Source organism: Hirsutella rhossiliensis (assembly GCF_020360975.1).
Source record: "Hirsutella rhossiliensis strain HR02 chromosome Unknown scaffold00010, whole genome shotgun sequence".
In the NCBI taxonomy this organism is placed as follows: domain Eukaryota; kingdom Fungi; phylum Ascomycota; class Sordariomycetes; order Hypocreales; family Ophiocordycipitaceae; genus Hirsutella; species Hirsutella rhossiliensis.
In genome coordinates, this window is record NW_025408676.1 from 1,733,670 (window position 1) to 1,752,656 (window position 18,987).

Here is an 18,987-nt window from a genome sequence, read left to right on the forward strand (position 1 = left end):
CTCGCCGTCCAGTTCACCGCGGAAGCCCGCCACTAATCCATGCATCTCTCTTACCGCTCTCGACAGCGCCTCCTCGCTCTTCCCTACGTACACCGACGATACCATTAGATATCAGTCTGGTAGCCGAAGGATTGCCGCTGTCAAATCCGCTGACTGCGTTGCCGCTTGCTCCGCCTCGAGGTCACTCCGACCCAGAGCATGGTCCTGATCGGTATCATTCTCACCAGCTGCTGTGGCTTATTGGGCTCGTAATTATCCTGCTGTTTTATCCTCCTCGCTTACGGTTCAGAGATGGCCAATGCACGGTAGCCCTTGAGATCTTCGTCGTTCATCAGGCTCAGCTGCACCGCGTGTTGCTTTCTAATGTTAAGCCGCAGCATGCGAAAGCTCGTGCACTGTTACGTGATGACCGTTTCGGCCAATTCGGGCTGAATGAGGAAGGCAAATCATCCAGGCTTTTTGAGATCTAGTGGCAAATGTCGTCTAAATCTGACCCACGAGAAGGCAATTATCGGCCAGATTTGAGATGTCTGCCTAGAAAACCGGCAGGAGACTAGGTAATACCGCGCCGTGCACCCTGCTGCTCAAAAGCGATCGCATCCTCCACAGCTTTCCCCGCCAAAAATTTGTACTCTTCATCTAGTCTCTCCGTCGCGACAATAACTGCATTCTCCTTGTTTTGTAGCTCCGTTCTCTGGGCTGCTATTTCCCGAAGAGCTTCTTTTGACCTTGACCGCAAAACGTGCTTGTTACGCTCCAGTTCCTTCATAGTCGCTTGCGTCTTCTGTCGGAGCATAGCAATCTCCATACTGCGCCCGAAATCTCTTAAGAGCGTTGCCAATGCCTCAGCATCCAGCAAGAACTTTTCCATGCCCTTCGTGTTAACTTGACGCCGATGAACAGCGCTATGCCGAATGTTGGCAACAGAGCGGAAGAGGCTGTCCAACTGCTTTCCATTGCTCTCCATATCCGAGAAGCCTTTCTGGCGCTTTGAAAGTTCACCAATCCAGCGATTTAGCTCAACTGACTCCGCGCAATCCCATCCACGTTGGTGAAGAGTATCAGGCATCACTCGTTTTCCAAACTCGAAGCAAGTCTCTTCCAAAACATGTTGCAAGTGCACCAAAAGCTGGTGCTGAGTCTTGGAAGGGAGATAGGTCGGCGTCGCAGTCTCGTAGGGTCGATGAGTGACGTCTCCATGGGCAGGCGGCAGCGGGACCAAGCCTGCACCGGTTTGCAAGATCATATAATCGTGTTTCAGGGTACGTTCCGTATGGGAAATATCTGACGCAGAATACCGCGCCCGGAGCTCGGTCGGCTCGACCGCCAATTTGAGCTGTGTGACCTGCGTCTCGACGGAAACATCATGCGAATCCCCATTCACCTCCCGAAGGTTATTGCCATTTTCAACCAACCTTGATACATCTCTAGTGAGGGCATATGGGGCTCGGGCAAATAGGTCCAACGTCCTAGGCGTGTTGCTGTTGGTATGGTTCGTTTGTGTGGAATCGTCGTTTTCGCACCCTTCGTCATTGAGCGGCGGTCGTGCACCTTGGTTCCTGCTTCGTACAGGAGTCGTTTCGAGTGCGGCCACTTGCTCCTCTGTCGTGCACAGTTCCATTGTCGATGCTTCTGACTGATAGTTGTTGCCGTGCTTGCTCGACGACTCAACCGACTGTACGTACCGAATATGTCAGTTTTCATCATGTGAGACCTTCAACTTGGCAGCATACCTACAGAAAGCTGTAAGGTGTGACAGTCAAGAGCTTGTCGCCAGTGAAGCGCATCCGGAATTCGATCATCGCCCGACCCCATCCAATGGTGGACAGTTGCTCGCATAGCAACACTGACAACGTTAATGACATCCACTAGGGCATCTGTAAGTCCTAGTAATCACTGAGAATACCCATGTTAGGACAGTCTCAACTCACTGTGGTTCGAAGCTATCAACTCATTGTGGCTGTAATGAGGCGACAACTCTGATACCAGCTTCTCGTGATCGACAATATTCGCAGGAAGTTCATCCGGGGAGTACATCCAGCAGACGCGCGCATAGACGTGAGACTCGTCCGATGCCCTGATCTCGAGGATCTTGGCCACCCAACAGTCGGCGAGGCCCAGCACGCGTTGATGTTGAGGATCCTCGCTAGCAGCCTCTTGTCGTTCAACACTTTTGTCATTGGCAATGTACACGAAATCGTCGCTGTGGTACTTGACATTGTCTACTGTTGGGAAGACTTCAATACCGAACTTTTTTCCTGTGAAGCAGTGAGAAGTTCTGGGATCGCACTCACAAACAAAACTTCTGTAGCGGGTCATACCGGACCATCGCTTGTACGGCTTGACGGTATACAACGTGTCCAACGACTGACACGTCTTGAACTTCCCAATGGGCTCGAATGGCGACACCTGGACGAGATATAACCTGCTTTTGTTTGGAACGCCACGCTTACGCTTTTTGGAAGCTTGGTCCAGCTCCTCACAGGACCGCGCCGCGATTGTGGCCACAGTGAAGGGGCATTCTGCGCGGTTGTTTTCGATGGCGCGATGTCTCTTTCTTCCCGAGCTCATGACCGACACTACTGTCGTGCGATGGAAATTCCGGGCGATTGCACGCGTGCGTTGCCGATTGCAGGCAACAGGCAACTGTCAAGTTGTCTGCTGCGGTGGTGTTGTTTAAGGTTAGGGGCTGAGCTGGATGAGATTTGCTAGAGATCCGGCCACTTCTGCCTCAACAAGACCAGGCCGCTGCCAGGTTCTTCCGAGCCTCCTGCTGGATAACCCGATCACGTGCCATGTACCTTTTGGGTTGCCTAGGAGGTAATCCGTACAACACATTTTGGTAAACGCATAACAGAATGTGGGGCAAATGTGGCGCCACATTTTTCTATGGGTGCAGTTATATACACACAGGAGACCGAACTATTAGAACTCGCAAGCTCCTACCTAAATTTAGGAACTCGACAAGAAGCATGAAGCGAACGCCAGCTAGGCATTGAGGGGCCTCATCATGGAGACGCCGGCTGAGGCCGTGAATATGGTGGGGCGAAGCGCGTCGCCTGCGTCGACACCCGCGAAAAGATCGACACGCGTCGTGAGGCCAAGCACCAAAATTCGAGAAGCCGCGCGACAGCCCGACGATCTGGCGGAGAAGACAACACGCGCAACTAGGCTTGCAACGCGCATTGCCTCGGACGATGTCGCCATCAGTGACGCGACTGAGCGGCGCAAAGTTGCCAGCAGCAGCGGTGGCGCGAACGAAGGCCGAGCCATGCTCCAGAAAGTTCTCGAACTCTTGAGCGAGTCACGTCAAGAAACGCAGAAGCTCAGCCGAGCGATAGATGCGCAAAACGAGATCATATCCAAGCAACAGCAGATGATCCAGGAAATGGATCAACAAGGGAAAGAGATGAGAGATGAGCTTCGTCACATCCGAGCGCAGTTAGAGACCCTGGCTACGCCCGCATCTTCTCTGCAGAGCAGTCCGCAGATGTCGTATGCGAGCGCTGCAGGGTCATCGCCGACGATCCAGACAATGAACCGGGGTACCGTACCAGCAGCTAAATCGGCACGAACAGCCGTCAGCGATAGTCTCTACTGTACGGTGGACACATCACGAGTCGAAGAAGCACATCACGAGTCGAAGAAGCGAACAGGTGCCAGACGCAGATCGGCAACATCCGAAAGGCCATAGAGAGCGACATGAGAAAGAGTCAGAGGCAGGAGACTTGGAAATGCGCAGCGGTCGTGACAGACGCTCGAAACCCCGACCGGATCAAAATTTTATGCAGAGACCAAACCGAGTTGAAGCAGGTCAAGGAAGCAGCGCAGAAGACGGTAACTTCGGGAGCCAGGGTACTGAGAGATCAGCTTTACCCTGTCAAAGTCGACAACACCAAGCGTACCGCAGTGCTGGACGCCGAAGGCAACGTTCTGCCTGGCGCAGCTGAGGCGCTCGGAGCCGAGAATTACGTCACGATTGCCAAGATCACCTGGCTTAGCAACAGAGAGAAAGCCAAAGCGTACGGGTCAATGGTGATCTATGTCACTAAAGAGAGTGACGCGCAAAGACTTCTGGACGGCGTGTGGTTCGATGTTGCGGGAGAGTCCGCCTGCACCAATGTTTTTGAACGCCGCGTAGGACCGATTCAGTGCTTCAACTGTCAAGAGATGGGACACAAGGCGTTTTCATGCAAGAAGCCGCAAAGATGTGGCAGATGCGCGAAAGCAGAACATCACCACAGAGAATGCAAGGAGACAGTGCCAAAGTGCGTGCCCTGTGGTGGACCACACGAATCGTACAGCCGGAACTGTCGGGCGCGGAACGCTGGGGATGAGACGCAGGCAGCGTCTGGCCCTTCGGGCTAAGCAGCGGAAGTGAGAATCCACTTAGGATCGATTATAGCACTAACCTTCAACAACTGACCAGCTCCATAAGCACGTGGGGCGAGTGCTGAAATCGAGGCTCCCCGACGTTCTACTATAGTTCTTCATATTTCTTTACTCTGGGGTAGGTGTGGCTCTTGATTGCCATCATGGCAGAGCCTGAAGTGGCGCCTCCGGCCGACGTGGGGGCGGGGCTGGATCCAACTAGCCCGTCGCCATTGACGCGTCCGACGCGAGTGAGGACGCCCAGCGCACGAGTGCAGGATACGTTACGATCGTTGGAAAGTGCGACCGCGAGAGCTCCCAAGCGTGTCTCGACCCGAACGACGCGAGTCATATCGGTGGGCAACGAAAGCGAAAGAGGCGACGAGGTGAAGTCACGCAGCAATGTGGAGACCGCCAAATCGATGATGCAAAGGGTTCTAGAGATGCTGGCGAAGATGGGAAGCGAGATGGTGGAGCTGAAACATCGAGTATCCGAGCAAAGCGACACGATCAGGAAGCTGAGCGCCACGGTGTACAAGCAAAGCACCACCATCCAGGGACAGGAAGATCTGATCCGAGGCTTGGAAGCCCAGGTCCAGGAATCCAAGGAAGAGTTTCGACGTAAGAGCGAAGAACACGACAAGCAAATGAAACAGGAGCACCGGGATCTTAAGAGAGAATTGGTCGGAATGAAAGAGCAACTAGATCAGCTGATGCAAAAGCTGGATGTATCGGGCGAGGTGGCTTTGCCAAGCGGCCCTCGAGCAACGTTTGCGGACGTCGCGCGCGCCCTGCCAAACAGCCCGCCCTCCAGTACACGCAGCATACCTGGTCCAACCAAACAGCAGACAGCCAACGATTCTGTCCATTGTACCATTGACACGTCTCGTGTAAGTGAGCCGAACAGGAACAAAGCGCAAATCGGGCAGATACGACAGGCCATCGAGGTTGAGATGAGAGCGAAGAACGGACATGAGACCTGGAGGTGCGCAGCAGTTGTGAGAGAATCCCGGAATGCCGACCGAATCAAGATCGTCTGCAGAGATGAAGCCGAGCTTCAGCTGGTCAAAGAGGCGGCGCAGAAGACAGCCGTGGAGGGAGCGCGAATCATGAGAGACCAGCTGTATCCGGCCCGGGTCGACAACGCCAACCGGACAGCAATCCTCGACACGGAGGGCAATATCCTACCCGGAGCGATCGAAGCCTTGAGTGCCGAAAACAGAGTGACCATTGGCAAGATTTCCTGGCTGAGCAAACGAGAGTCTGGTAAAGCCTACGGATCCATGGTAGTATATGTCACCAAGAAAAGCGATGCAGAAAGGCTTCTGGACGGTGACTACTTTGACCTAGCGGGAGAGTCGGCCACCACTTATAAGTTCGAGCCAAGAACGGGACCGATCCAATGCTTCAATTGCCAGGAGATCGGTCACAAAGCATATTCATGCTAGAAGCAGCGGACATGCGGCAAGTGCGCAAACGCTGGGCATCACCACCGAGAGTGCACAGCGATTGAGCCAAAATGCGTCCCGTGCGGCGGACCGCATGAGTCGTTTAGCTGGAAGTGCAGGATGAGGAACCCGAGCAGCGATGCTTGAGTCCCTCCGCATCCTACAGCTGAATGCACACAAGAGTGATGTGGTGCAGCAGAGTCTGATGAACGACGAAGACCTGAAGGATTTTGCCGCACTGGCTATATCTGAGCCACATGCGCGCAATATCGACGGAAAGGTGGTGACGAGTCCTATGGGACACCATAACTGGACAAAGATGATTCCGACGTGTGTTCGTGACGCCCTATGGCCGATCCGCAGCATGCTCTGGATCCGAAGTGACCTTGAGGCGGAGCAAGTGCCTGTGCCGTCGGCCGATCTCACAGCAGCGGTACTCCGACTTGAGGGAAGGGAGGTGATGGTGGTGTCAGTGTATGTGCAAGGAAAGAACGACGAGGCGCTGACGAACGCGATGGAACTATTGCGCGACGTGATCGATCACTTCCGCAATGGGACAGGAGACGCACCGATGTGGTTTTGGCGGGGACTTCAACCGCCACGACCTCCTCTGGGGCGGAGATGAAGTGTCAGCGAGCAGACAAGGGAGGGCGAACCCATCATTGACCTGATGGACGACTTTGGTCTTAGCAGCCTTCTCCGAGAGGGACGAAAACGTGGCAGAGGTCGGACGAGGAGAGCACCATCGACTTGGTGTTGGCATCGGCGGAACTGGCGGACGAGTTGACATCCTGCGTGATTCATCCAACAGAGCACGGATCAGACCATAGAGCGATCCAGACGACCTTCGACATTCGAGTGCCGGAACGTACCTTTCCGCAGCGCCTGATGCTCAAGAACGCGCCGTGGATCGCCATCGCAACCAGGGTCGAGGACGAGCTTCGGCCTCTTCCGTGGACTGTGGGGGTGCAGACGCAGGCGGATCAGCTCATGCGGGTGGTCACCAAGGCGCTTCGAGATCTGACCCTCGAGCCCAGCCGCCGCCATACGCGAAGCGATGGTGGACAAAGGACCTGACGCAACTCCGTCGGACGTACACGTATTGGCGCAATCAAGCAAGGGCGCAGCGAAGAGCCGGTCAATCGCGGCCGGATCTGGAGCAGCGCGCCAAGGAGGCTGCGAAGGAGTACCACGACAATTTGCGGAGACAAAAGAAGGCCCATTGGGATGACTTCGTCATCGAAGGAGCAACATATGGAGGGCTGCCAAGTATCTGAAGCCTGGTACGGAGATGACGGATGACAAGGTGCCCCGCTGAAGAGAGCCGACGGCTCGATCACTGAAAGCAAGGGCGAGCAAGCCGAGGAACTCCTGAGCACCTTCTTTCCGCCTCTGCCAACGAGGATCGAGCCGGAGGGTGAACGTCCGCAGAGACAAGAAATAGCCATGCCAGACCTCACCTTGCAAGAGATTGAGGAGAAGGTGATGGCGGCGAAGCCCTGGAAAGCGCCTGGTGAGGATGGCCTTCCTGCGATCGTGTGGAAGAAGCTCTGGCACGTGGTCAAGCACCGGGTGTGGACGCTCTTCAGCTCATCGCTCCGAGAGGGCGTCGTGCCTCATCAATGGCGAACGGCTAAGATCATTCCCCTGAGGAAACCAGATAAAGGGGATTACACCTTGGCCAAGGCGTGGCGACCGATTTCTCTCCTGTCAACGCTTGGCAAAATCCTGGAAGCAGTCGTTGCGGAACGTATCAGCTATGCAGCAGAGGCTCAAGGGCTTTTGCCCGCGAACCACTTTGGTGCACGGAAGCGCAGGTCCGCAGATCAAGCACTTGTGCTTCTACAGGAGCGGATCTACAAGGCCTGGAGAACGGGCAGAGTGCTCAGCCTCATCAGCTTTGACGTCAAAGGCGCATACAACGGAGTGTGCAAAGAGCGAATGCTCGAAAGGATGAAAGCCCGAGGCATCCCGAGTCGTCTGGTCAAGTGGATAGACGCATTCTGCTCGGGACGGACCGCGTCGGTGGTTGTCAACGGGCACACATCCGAGCAACAAACCCTGCTGCAGGCCGGCCTACCCCAGGGATCCCCTCTGTCGCCAGTGGCTTTTCTTTTCTTCAACGCAGACCTGGTGCAAAGACGGATCAGTAACAATGGCGGCTCCATCGCCTTCGTGGACGATTACTCTGCCTGGGTCACGGGGCCAACGGCAGAGTCAAACAGAGATGGTATTCAATCGATTATCGATGAGGCGCTTGATTGGGAGAAGCGCAGCGGCGCCACATTTGAAGCAGAAGACATCCGTCATCCACTTCACACGCATCGCGGAGCGCGACAGCGACCTGCCTCTCATCATCAAAGGAAACGATGTCAAGCCGAAGAGCAACGTGAAGCTGTTGGGAGTCATCATGGACAAGGCGCTTCGCTTCAAAGAGCACATCGCCAGAGCAGCCGCCAAGGGGCTGGCCGCGGCCATGTGCTTGAAACGACTGAAGATGGCTTCGCCACGGATGGCGAGGCAACTGTTCGTAGCGACGGTGGCGCCAGCCATGGACTATGCCTCAAACGTGTGGTCGCACGCGTGCGGGGTGAAAGAAGCGGCGTGGATTGGCAGGGCCCAGCGAATCGGAGCCCAGGCTGTCACGGGAGGCTTTCGCACAGTGGCAACGGCAGTGGCCGAGGCCGAGGCCGGCGTGCAATCGTTCCGAGAACGGCATGCTCAAGCGGCAGCGAAATTCTGGATAAGGATGCGGACGCTCCCGAAGACGCATCCTCTGACATCGTTGAGGCTCAAGCTGAACAGGAGGTATGCGTCGCCAATGCAGAAGCTCGCCTCGGCGATGGGAAGACTAGATACCAAACGCCTGGAAGTCATCCACGAGTTCGCACTGGCGCCGTGGGACGAACGAGTGCAGGCAACGTATGAGGCAGACCGAGCGGAGGTGCTGAAGTCGGATGACCCGGAGGACATCACTATCGCGACGTCCAGCTCGCAAAGGAAAGGCAAGGTCGGGTTGGGAGGCGTCGTTCGGGATGCGTCCCGTGACAGCGCAGACGAGGTGCTGGCCAGCTACTCCGTCACCCTTGGCTCCAGTGATGAGCAGAATGCCTACACAGCAGGACTCGAGGCAATCGCCATGGCCCTGAGGTGTGTACCTCTAGGTCTTCATGACCGACAGCTCACAGTTGTGACAAGCAACCGCTCTGTCCTGCAAGTCATCGGGCGACCGCGGCAGCAGTCTGGTCAGTGCACGATACGGGCGATATACGGATCTGTTGAGTATCTTGCGAAAAGAGGCTGCAGAGTCAGACTTCGTTGGGTGCCTGCAAAGAATGAGGAGTTCACCCTTGGGCCACTGGCCAAAATGCAGGCGAAAAGAGCGACGCGAGATGAATGCATCGCTGAACCAGCAACGTTTCAGGCAAGAGCAACGACGTTACGACTGCTGCTCAACGAACACACTCGCGTTCGTCAGATCCCAGAAAGGGTTGGAAAGCACTCAAAGCGCATCGATAAAGCATTGCCGGGCAAGCACACCCGCAAGATGTACGACGAGCTAACTAGAAAGGAATCTGAAGTGTTGATACAACTTCGAACTGGCAAATCACGACTGAATGGCTACCTCTGCAAAATCGGGGCAGAGGAATCGGATGAGTGCACCTGCGGACAGTCGGCGGAAACGGTGGAACATTTCCTCTTTCGATGCAGAAGATGGACGGTACAACGAGAAATCATGCTTCGATATGCTCGCGGAAAGATGGGAAACCTGTCTTTCTTCCTAGGAGGCAAGGCAGAGTCAGACGACGACAAGTGGCAGCCCGATATGGGGGCTGTACGGGCGACAATACAGTTCGCATTGGCAACGAAACGCTTCAGTATGGACCGACGAGGGACCATGTACTGATCAAGGGATAATCATACTAACACAACAGCCTTCAACTTGGCAGACCGCGCTTCAGTCGCTGAAGGTAGGACGCTGAACACTTGGAGAAACTGACCTTCAAGTAGGCCTGTCATGTCACAGCGAACGAGGCTGGAAACAGATGAAAAGAAGCGTGGGGCTTCAGGTGCGATGGAACCATGTACAGTAGGTACGTAGCTTAGCGTAGTGGCTCTATGGGGGAACCCTCCGGGCGCAATACAAAATAATAATAATAATAATAAAATAATAATAATAAAAGCTGGTGCTGACGGGCCACTTAACCAGACTGGCCACCTAGCCACTTTTTCACACCTTCTACATTTCAGCCAGAACACCACCACCAAAATGCGTCGCGAAGAGGCCAGGCTTCTGGAGGCTCGTGTGCAAAAGGCCAAGAAGTATCTTGATCAAAATCCCACTGCAAAGGTGACCACGGTTGCTCGTCAATTCGAAGTGCCGCGTGGCCGACTCCGAAGCCGCCTGGACGGCCGAACCAGCTTGACTGACCGCCAACCAACAAATACGAAATTGAGCAAGCCAGAAGAAGATGCACTATGCCGCTACATCGATCGCCTTGACGCTGTGAATTTAGCCGTACGCAGAGAGTTCATTGTGGATGCTGCAAACCGCATTCTCAAGGAGCGGTCAGGCAAGGCTAGCCAGAGCAACCCGCCCACCGTGGGCATACATTGGATCGACCGCTTCGTCAAGCGTCATAAATATCTACTAATGAGCCAAAAGCAGCTGGAATCGAACCGCCAAGCCGCCGAGGATATCCCTACAGTCATTGAGTGGTACAAGAAACTCCACGCTGTAATGCAATCCGAAGGCATTGTGGAAGACGACATCTGGAACATGGACGAAACAGGGTTTCGTATCGGGGTTGGAAAAGACCAATTGGTCGTCACAAAGCGCAAGAAAGCCCATTACTTCGGCACTCCTGGTAACAGGGAGTCAGCTACGGCCATTGAGTGCATCTCGGCCGGTGGGCGAGTCTTACCAGCCTTCTTGGTGCTCTGTGGTATCCAACATCAAGCTCGATGGTACGAAGTCATGAAGCACTACCCAGACACACGCATTGCGATGTCACCAACTGGGTATAGTAACGACGAGATCTGCTTGGAGTGGATCTATCATTTCGACGAGCACACGAAAAACAAGACCAAAGGCAACAAGCGGCTACTTCTACTCGATGGATTCGGTTCACACCATACATACCCGTTTATCGAGTACTGTGGGCGCCGCGGTATTATACCCTTCTCTTTACCTCCTCATTTAACACACCTTCTTCAACCACTGGATGTGGTAGTCTTTCAGCCGCTCAAGCATTATCACGCAAAGGCGGTAGACCTAGTGGTTCGTGACGGCTGCACAGATATCACCAAATTGGAGTTCTTGGACTTCATTCAGGACGTCCGGAAGCAAGCCTTTCGTCAATTGACCATCATTTCTGCGTTTCGGAAGACTGGAATAGTGCCATTCAACCAAGAGGTGGTCCTGGCCGTCATGAAAGCACGCAAAGCTCGTACACCTACCCCTGAATTGGATCCGGCCCTCCTGTCTTCACCGTTCGGCACGCCAGTCACCCTCCGGCAAATGCACAAGGCGGCAACGCAATTGGAGGACCAGTTTACTATTGCCGAGGAATGCAACGATGGTTCTATACTTCTCGAGGAGGACTTCCTTGTGTCCGTAGGCCAATTCATCCGTGGAGCGATTTCCACTAGTACTGAGCTCCTTCAAACGAAGAAGGACCTCAGCCGCACACAACAGGCTGAGAAAACTAGACGACTCCGCAGGGCCATGAAAAATATACCACTACAATCAGGAGGGTGCTTACGGTAGCCCAGGGCCGTCAAATGGCCGCACGGAAGGCGGAGGCAGAGTTTCAGAAGGCCCAGCGCAAAGTCGACGCCACCCGGATTCGGTACGATAACGCACTCAAAAGATGGTATTTGGCGGCCGCAAAAAAAGCCAGATCTATGCGAATGACTGGTAAACTGGGCGAAATGCTTGTATATAGCGGAACTGGTGGTTGTAGGGCCATACGAAGGGCTGGAAAGTAGAAGGTGTGAAAAAGTGGCTAGGTGGCCAGTCTGGTTAAGTGGCCCGTCAGCACCAGCTTGGCTGGTGAAGGTGAATCGGAATCCAGAAAAGTGGGGCGTGGCACGAGTAGAAAAAGCTCGTTGACCTGAAAAAAAAAGAAGTACATAAGAGCCCCGTCATTTTGCTAGAACTTAAAAGTACCTCTCTTCCCGCGATAAGTGCAACACATGTTCGCTTTATTGCAAGCTAGTCATAGCAATGCAAATGCATCACCATACTGCCTTTGGGGTGTTTTTGGTGTTTTGGCATCGAATTGAGCTCTATTCGATTTCTTCTTCCTTCCCAGCCTCGAGCGCGTCTTATGATTCCTCTTCATCGCATCTCGATGCCGTCAGCTTCCAAGGAAAGCGTCTGACGGCAAATAGCACGCTTATTTGCCTCCATCACCACTAATTCGGCTGCTTCCTTTACAATCTCGCGATCATAGTACTCCGGCCACATGATCGCCTTGCTTTGCCCTACGCCGCGGTTGTGTAGCTCGCGGAGAATCCTGTAGCTTGCGCACATCCACTCATTGCAATTGAGGTGTGCGCGCTTGTCGCCCTTGGCCCAGAGACCTCTGATGTCTCGAATCCTCGCCTCTGTGATGCTAATCCTGACGTTGAAGCGTACCTTGCGAAGCCAGCGGCGTATATAGCCAGCTTCGTCGCGAACCTCCTTATTCCTGACTCTCTGTGCCTCCTCTTCTTGCCGCTTGTCTATTGTATTCGTCTCGGGCGACTCGAATTCTAGCGTCACCGACGCTTAATGGGCCGTATCTCGCTACAATAGTTGTCTGTTGCTGGAGACTGGAGCGCTTGGCTTGTTTCTCTTTTATCTTCGTCATCTCGGCCGTTGCGGTGATGCCGTTGAGAGCGAGGTTTTGTCGGCTTTCCGCGCCTTCTCATAGACGTATGTGACGGAGGAGTCAACGGCATGTGGGAGTCAACTGATGTGGCTAGACGAAGCTGTACGTAGGCGTGATACCTCTGAATCGTAGAGAGGTTGAGTCTCGGCGTTGAAACATTGTTCCAGTTGAATCGTTGAATCGAGGGCGGCGTGTGTGGCGATGGTGTTGATGGTCTTGCTGCCTGAGGCCCGCCCTGAGGCTCGCTTTCGATCGAGCCCGGCAGGTCCTTAATAGCCACTTCTTCTGTGAGCGACGAGAGCGTGTCTTGAAGCTGAGAGAGCACGATCTCGGGATTGAATGGGAAGAGGCCACATTTCTGCCAAGATGAGAGAATTGTGTGCTTTTTGAAGGTGCGAGTGCGGACCTCTTGAAGATGATATAGAAAATCGGACTTGTTAAAGTCATATGCCCCGTCAGCAATCTCACGATGTAGAACTTGTTGATGCCAGTGTTTGTATGACCTAAAAACGCCGACATCAAGAGGTTGAAGCTGATGTGTAAGATGGGGAGGCATTGGGAAGACCTTAATGTTGTGATCGAAGCAGAAGTGAACCATCTCTTCTGTATAGTGATTATCACAGCTATCCATAAGTAGAAGCCGCTTCTGAAGTGGATCAACTGGTCTCGTGTGTTTCTCGAAGTGTCTGATCCATTCAATCGCGATGACATCGTTAATATACCCCTTTTGGCTGGTTGAAATGATGGTATCGTCGTCAAGGCTGTTGCTAACCCAACGGGCAGGAATTTGGACCCCAGGGAGTATCACAAACGAAGGAATGCAACTCCCAGCTGCATAAATAGCCTCAATCGCTGTGACCGACACTGTATCGTGAGCGTCAGATAAAATAGGGGTATCAATCTCGCGGAAGGTCCAAATAAATGTGCCTTTATGTAGATATCCCACCATGAAGCCCGTCTCGTCGAAATTCCAGGTGTTCTTAGGGAGAATCTCGTCTTTCTCGATCGTTTGAGACCAGCCGCGAAAAAAAGCCTCAACGTGGATGCGATCTTGCATAGCCTTCCGTTTGATGTCTCGCGCTGCTGCTCTTCGACGGTGGAAGAGTTCTCTATGCCGCTGTATAAAGCGCTTGGCCCAGGCTCGCGATGCTGTAGCTCCCACGCCCTTTGCCTTGAGAATGGCGTTGGCGTGTTGTTGGAGCGCACGACCCTGGATGTGGTGCCCCTGTGTGATGCGGCGATGTGCCCAGCAAAATACCTCCTCTTCATCCGAGGGATCAAGCAGGGTACGGTTGCCCCCATTCTCGGCCGTTGAGTGATGCCCATTGACTCGATAATAGAGGCGCTTGTAGGGTACGCCAAGCGCCTTCGCCGCGGCCACAATTGAGCCGTAGAAGCCCTCGTAGTAGAGCTCTGCTCCTGCAATAGTTCGCGTCTCGAGGTTTGCGGTTGTATGGCGCGAAAAGTTGGGTAAGCCGGTGGCAGAATCGATCCATTTTTGGACAGCAGACTCTTTAGCTTTTGAAGAAGCCATAGTCAAAGAATTGGCCTTCCCTCGATGACTATTGAGATAGTGACGTGGCGATAAAAATGTAGTGTTATGACGCCATCGTGAAATGGGTTCTGAATTATTGCCATAGGGGGGTATATGCGGGGTCGAATTGTAACTATGGTAGATATGATCTTAAACATGTCTACTATTTATTGTATGATGCGTGCACACTAATTGAAGTACCCTGTTTTTTTCCAGGTCAACAAGCTTTTTCTAGGTCAACCGCCCCCGTGACTGTGGAGCTGTCACGGGATTGGCTGACTTTGAGGCCCCCTAGTAGGTTGACTGGAAGACAAAATGAGTCTTGGCTGAGTATACGGCCGAATATGCCTCGGCTGAGGAATGGTGAATAAGCCTTGCAAAAGAAAGGTTGATGAGGCTTGTAGATATTGATGTGCCAGTGTAACAGTGCAACAGGTCGAGAACACTCCTCGCAGAGCGGGACGGACTCGCCCTCGGGGAAGCAACTCCGGCACGCAAACGGCGATCCGCGACCGCCCCTAATGGTGGGACTCGACATCCACTGGTCCCATGCCATCTCCCTCAGCTCTCTTGCCGTGCGCTTCCGGTGGCATAGCATGCACATCCGTATCGGCAGCTTGTCTACGTCGTGGAAGGCCCGATAGAAACCTCGCACCGTCGACACCTTCCTCTCGTGCGGTACGGGCGTGCACCGGTTTTGCATTGGACAGCCTTTCCTTTACGGCGAATTCCTCTTCAAGGTAACGTAGGACGCTGGCCAAATCCTCCTCCTGCAACTCCCTTCTCCTCTGCCTCCAAAGGCCGCCTCGAGTACGTTTCGCCGGGGGCCGGTCTCGGTCGGGCTGGCCCATTCTCTTTCTCTGTTCTACGGGCTGCGACGGTCTCGCTGCCGCCTTGTCTCGTCTCGGCCGATCTTGTTCCTCCGCTGCGACCTCGCATAATGGTCGCGGTGGCGAACGTCGGAAGACTGCAGATTCGCTGTTCTGTTTTCCGTCTCTCTAGGTTGGACTGGCCGAACGAAGGGCTCCTTACCGACGTGCAACCCGTCTTCACCCGAGCGAGGCACTTGTCCGGCCGCGTTCGTAGCCTCTCTGGGCTGAACGGGTTGGGGTTTTCTCGGTCTCCCCTCGCGCGTTTCCCCCCAGCGCCGGTTGTACGTGTCACGACCCTGCGCGCCAGCGCAGAGCCTCACCAGTGTCACGTGCACAAGCAGCATCACGTGCCCACGTGCGACCTCGTGCATATGCACATAAGGGCCATTACCTCAGCAGAGCTCAGGCCATTGGTCGTGACTACGCCACCGGAGCGGACTATACCTAATCGGTAAGTCACATGCGCTCCTCCTTTTACTGGAGGAGTAGTCCAAGTAACGTGACTTTGACCTAAAACGGTTAGACTCCTCTTGAAATGGCCTGAGCACTGCTGAGGTAAAGGGCCAGCTCGATCGTGCAGTCTAGTCTTTCTTTGCTCCTTAGCTTTGAGTCTTCGTTCATAGTGCCAATACACCTTTATAGCTGTCGTGGCTCGTGTGCACCTGGCCGTAACAGTACGCTCGATGAGACCCTTCAGAGTTACCCGGGCGCCATCGCCGGACTGCCTAGGCCTAGCCGTCTCAAGACCACCTCTGGCCGCGGCAGACGATTCCCCTATGCCTGCGCCTTCGTTTCGCCCAACTAACACGGCCTCTGGCCCATCACGAGCGTTTATCGATGCTGACCGTGGCGCTTGCCCTCCCTCTAAAGTAGCGCCATCGATGTACCTCGTCCGTTTTCGCTGCTATGTACCTCGCCGTATTCCTACGGGCAACGCTCTTTTGAGTGTTTTCGCTCGTTCCCTTCGCAAGGCCTCCTCGAACGCCGGCGCCTGCTTGGCCTCGATAGGCCGGACTTGGATGCCGCGTCCGCTTGACTTTCGTGGTGTGACACCTGCTTCGGCCCTTGTCCGTCGCGCTAACTGTCCCCTCCGCGATACTCCTTGTCGCAGCGGCGACCGCAGCCACCGTCCCCATTTGACCTTCTCCGGCCACTAACCTAACCTCGCGGCTATCCAGTCAGAACTCCTGATGAGTCCTTCGTCAAGGGTTGGCCACTTCTCTTCCTATATGTATGACGTCAGCATTGAGGAGACGGTAATAGCACTGATGCGAGGCACATGCGTTTGCGTCTTATCCGAAGAAGACCGCTTCAGTAGACTGACCCGAGCGTTCAAGTACAACGAAACTGGCGCGAATCAAGGCAGCCCTAAAGTCAAGAGCAGCGCAAAATAGCAACAGTCGGGGGAGCCAGGAGCCGCCGGGTCACGTTAAAGCTGCGGCGTCTCCGGCACAGTTATATCATCAAAGAGCAGCAGTTTGTCCCTGATGGAGCAATCCTGCATCGCAAATTAGTGCCAAACGACAGCGGCCGCTCCGTAAATACTCGGTTCGCCGCCTTGAGCAGGAACGTTCTCGTCTTGTTCCCCCCTATGGGGTCCGCCGCCGTCGCCACCCCTTCGGCCCCGCCCCCTCGGCCGGCGTCGCGGTCGGCGCCACTTCCGTTGCCCTCTCCCGTCGGCTCTAGCGCGGGAAGGAACTCGGCCGCGGCGGCCACACGCTTCCACACGGGGTCCTCTACCTTCGTCGCATAGTTGGTCATGTAGTAGATTAGGGCCATGGTCTTGCGCTGCGTCGCGATGAACGAGATGTCGTGGTTGTGCCGTAGTCCTACTGCCATCGCCCGGTTCCACCGGTTCACAGGTTTGTAATGGGGGGTAGTTATCCGTACAACACATTTTGCTGAACGTACAACAAAATGTGGCGCAGATCGCGGGGCAGCGCCGATACCGCATTTTTGTGTGCACATTCCCCACTACGAACTGCAAGCGGGCGCAAGCAACGTCCATGGCGCAATTGAAGTCGCAATTGAAGCCGGCCGTGATACCCCTTTACCTATGGAAGGGAGTCGATTTTAGAGTCATACGAAGCGCACCACCGTCAATTTAAACACAATCGCAAAGGAAGTAGCTACAGCGGGTCATCTGTATCCAAAACTCGCCGCGCACGAGCTTCTTCATCCACCCGCCGTTCCATCGCCCCAGCAAGCGCCAGCAGCAAAACCCACCCCGCCGCCCACGCATGCCTCCCCGCCGATGGGTACTGTTGTCCGCACCTGCGGATTGGAAAGGATGAGTGAGCAATCTATTGATGCTTGTCTATCTAGCTACAGATGTGATGATGATCCGAGTCTATATAGACTCAGGCGACGGAGTCGCCATATCCATGGAACCTTCCAGATCCCACTGGAGTCCTCCAACACCCCCCCGTAGCCAGACATGGCTAGATGAAAACAAGATCGAATGCCTGAAGTTGGAATGCAGGATCAGGTGTTTGCAAGACAGGTAAGTCCAAGTTGTCGAACAAACGCAACGTGACGGTCCTGGGTGAGTGGCTTTGTCAGTCCGTCAGCTGTCATGTCCTGTGTTGAGACATGTTGGATGTCAAAGTCTCCTCGAGTTACTCGGTCAATGATCCATTTGTAACGGACGTCGATGTGGCGGGTTCGTGCCGATTTCATTGGGTTGAGTACCGTGAGCTGGGCGTTGCGCGAGTCTGTAAATATGATTGTCGGTTTTGCAGATTGAATCCCAAGATTTTGAACAATGCGGTTTATCCATAGCAAAGCTTGCCCAGTTGGTGTGAGATTCATGAACTCAGCTTCCGTTGTAGATAGCGCTACGATTGTCTGCCTGCTAGATTTCCACAAGATTGGACAACCTGCAAGAAGAACGACATAGCCAGCAGTCGAGTGGCGTGTCGGTATTCGGTCGGCGAACGCCGCGTCCGCGAAGGCGAGAAGTGGTAGATTGGCAATGGAGTATTTTCCACCCAAGCACAGAGATAAGTTCTTGGTACCAATGAGATACCTGAAAAGGTGTTTAAGTAACTGCATATGCTGTTCAGACGGCCCAGCCAGTGATCGGAATGGTCCGGTATGAGTTGGTATTGGTATGGTAAATACCGCCAAGACCTGGTATGGTTTGACAAAAACTTGATACCATGGTATTACCGGTATACCGAATCATACCAGTAACGCTAAAAATAAGCTCAGGTAAGAGGCTCACTGCGGAGAATGACCAGGCAGAATCCGAGCGGCGATGATTCCAGTGTCATCTGTAGGGCTTATTGACCAGTTTTCTGCCAGTTTATCTACTCCATTCAATCATGAATACCATCATCCTCACAATATCGACCTGGCTACCTTGGTCAGGTCGATCCGGCACCGAACGGATGCTTTTCGTCTTTGCTGCCGGGTAGCTATCCCAGGAAGGCCCGAAGGTAAGGCGAGTGTTAGTGCGTATTAGAAAGTACTTCTCATTGCACCCAGTTTTATGAGTTCTTCCATGTAGGACGGAGCATGACCTAACGTATCACTGGCCAGACTTGTCAATCGCGTCGTCGGAGGGACAGGAAAAGCTTAAATGATCCTTTCAATCGAATTACTTCCGTGATGTTGGAGCCCGAAAATTTTTACGTTAGGCTAGTTGGACGATGGACCAAGATCGAATGATCGAAAGCCACCATACCTTAATTGGTGTATGTCATGATCATGGAATCTCCAGCGCCAACCTCGCCATCTTCGTTTACGACAAGTTCAGCATCAATCCGCTCCAGATCTCCTGCATCGTGTCCCGCGCCACACTTTTCCGCTACGACGCCATCGTCTAATTCTGTCCGTTATCCTGAGCCTCCGGACGAATTCGTACAAGACCATGTCACGTA

At 54.0% G+C, this 18,987-nt stretch overlaps 5 protein-coding genes across 5 annotated transcripts; 2 read left to right on the forward strand and 3 right to left on the reverse strand.

Moving 5' to 3' along the window:
- Positions 1-1,469: 1,469 nt before the first annotated feature.
- HRG_08511 (BAH domain-containing protein) lies at positions 1,470-2,571 on the reverse strand (the record flags this gene model as incomplete). Its single annotated transcript, XM_044866982.1, has 6 exons — positions 1,470-1,481; positions 1,571-1,675; positions 1,738-1,743; positions 1,852-1,868; positions 1,932-2,225; positions 2,295-2,571. The coding sequence occupies 6 exons, from the start codon at positions 2,569-2,571 to the stop codon at positions 1,470-1,472; spliced, it is 711 nt and encodes a 236-aa protein (XP_044717869.1).
- A 439-nt stretch (positions 2,572-3,010) lies between these two features.
- Positions 3,011-9,215, forward strand: HRG_08512 (reverse transcriptase (RNA-dependent DNA polymerase) domain-containing protein; the record flags this gene model as incomplete). The annotated part of the gene is made up of 15 exons (XM_044866983.1): positions 3,011-3,545; positions 3,641-4,044; positions 4,515-4,992; positions 5,068-5,356; positions 5,414-5,637; positions 5,957-6,252; positions 6,543-6,779; positions 6,857-7,005; positions 7,065-7,102; positions 7,180-7,391; positions 7,458-8,015; positions 8,116-8,345; positions 8,436-8,969; positions 9,018-9,064; positions 9,193-9,215. 15 exons carry the CDS (start codon positions 3,011-3,013, stop codon positions 9,213-9,215), a joined length of 4,254 nt encoding a protein of 1,417 aa, XP_044717870.1.
- Positions 9,216-10,089: 874 nt separating this feature from the next.
- HRG_08513 (tc5 transposase DNA-binding domain-containing protein) lies at positions 10,090-11,743 on the forward strand (the record flags this gene model as incomplete). Its single annotated transcript, XM_044866984.1, has 5 exons — positions 10,090-10,729; positions 10,781-10,990; positions 11,054-11,436; positions 11,532-11,671; positions 11,719-11,743. The coding sequence occupies 5 exons, from the start codon at positions 10,090-10,092 to the stop codon at positions 11,741-11,743; spliced, it is 1,398 nt and encodes a 465-aa protein (XP_044717871.1).
- A 419-nt stretch (positions 11,744-12,162) lies between these two features.
- Positions 12,163-14,231, reverse strand: HRG_08514 (DDE superfamily endonuclease domain-containing protein; the record flags this gene model as incomplete). The annotated part of the gene is made up of 3 exons (XM_044866985.1): positions 12,163-12,570; positions 12,617-12,732; positions 12,794-14,231. The coding sequence occupies 3 exons, from the start codon at positions 14,229-14,231 to the stop codon at positions 12,163-12,165; spliced, it is 1,962 nt and encodes a 653-aa protein (XP_044717872.1).
- Positions 14,232-16,532: 2,301 nt separating this feature from the next.
- HRG_08515 (uncharacterized protein) lies at positions 16,533-16,882 on the reverse strand (the record flags this gene model as incomplete). The annotated part of the gene is made up of 2 exons (XM_044866986.1): positions 16,533-16,601; positions 16,649-16,882. The coding sequence occupies 2 exons, from the start codon at positions 16,880-16,882 to the stop codon at positions 16,533-16,535; spliced, it is 303 nt and encodes a 100-aa protein (XP_044717873.1).
- Positions 16,883-18,987: the final 2,105 nt, after the last annotated feature.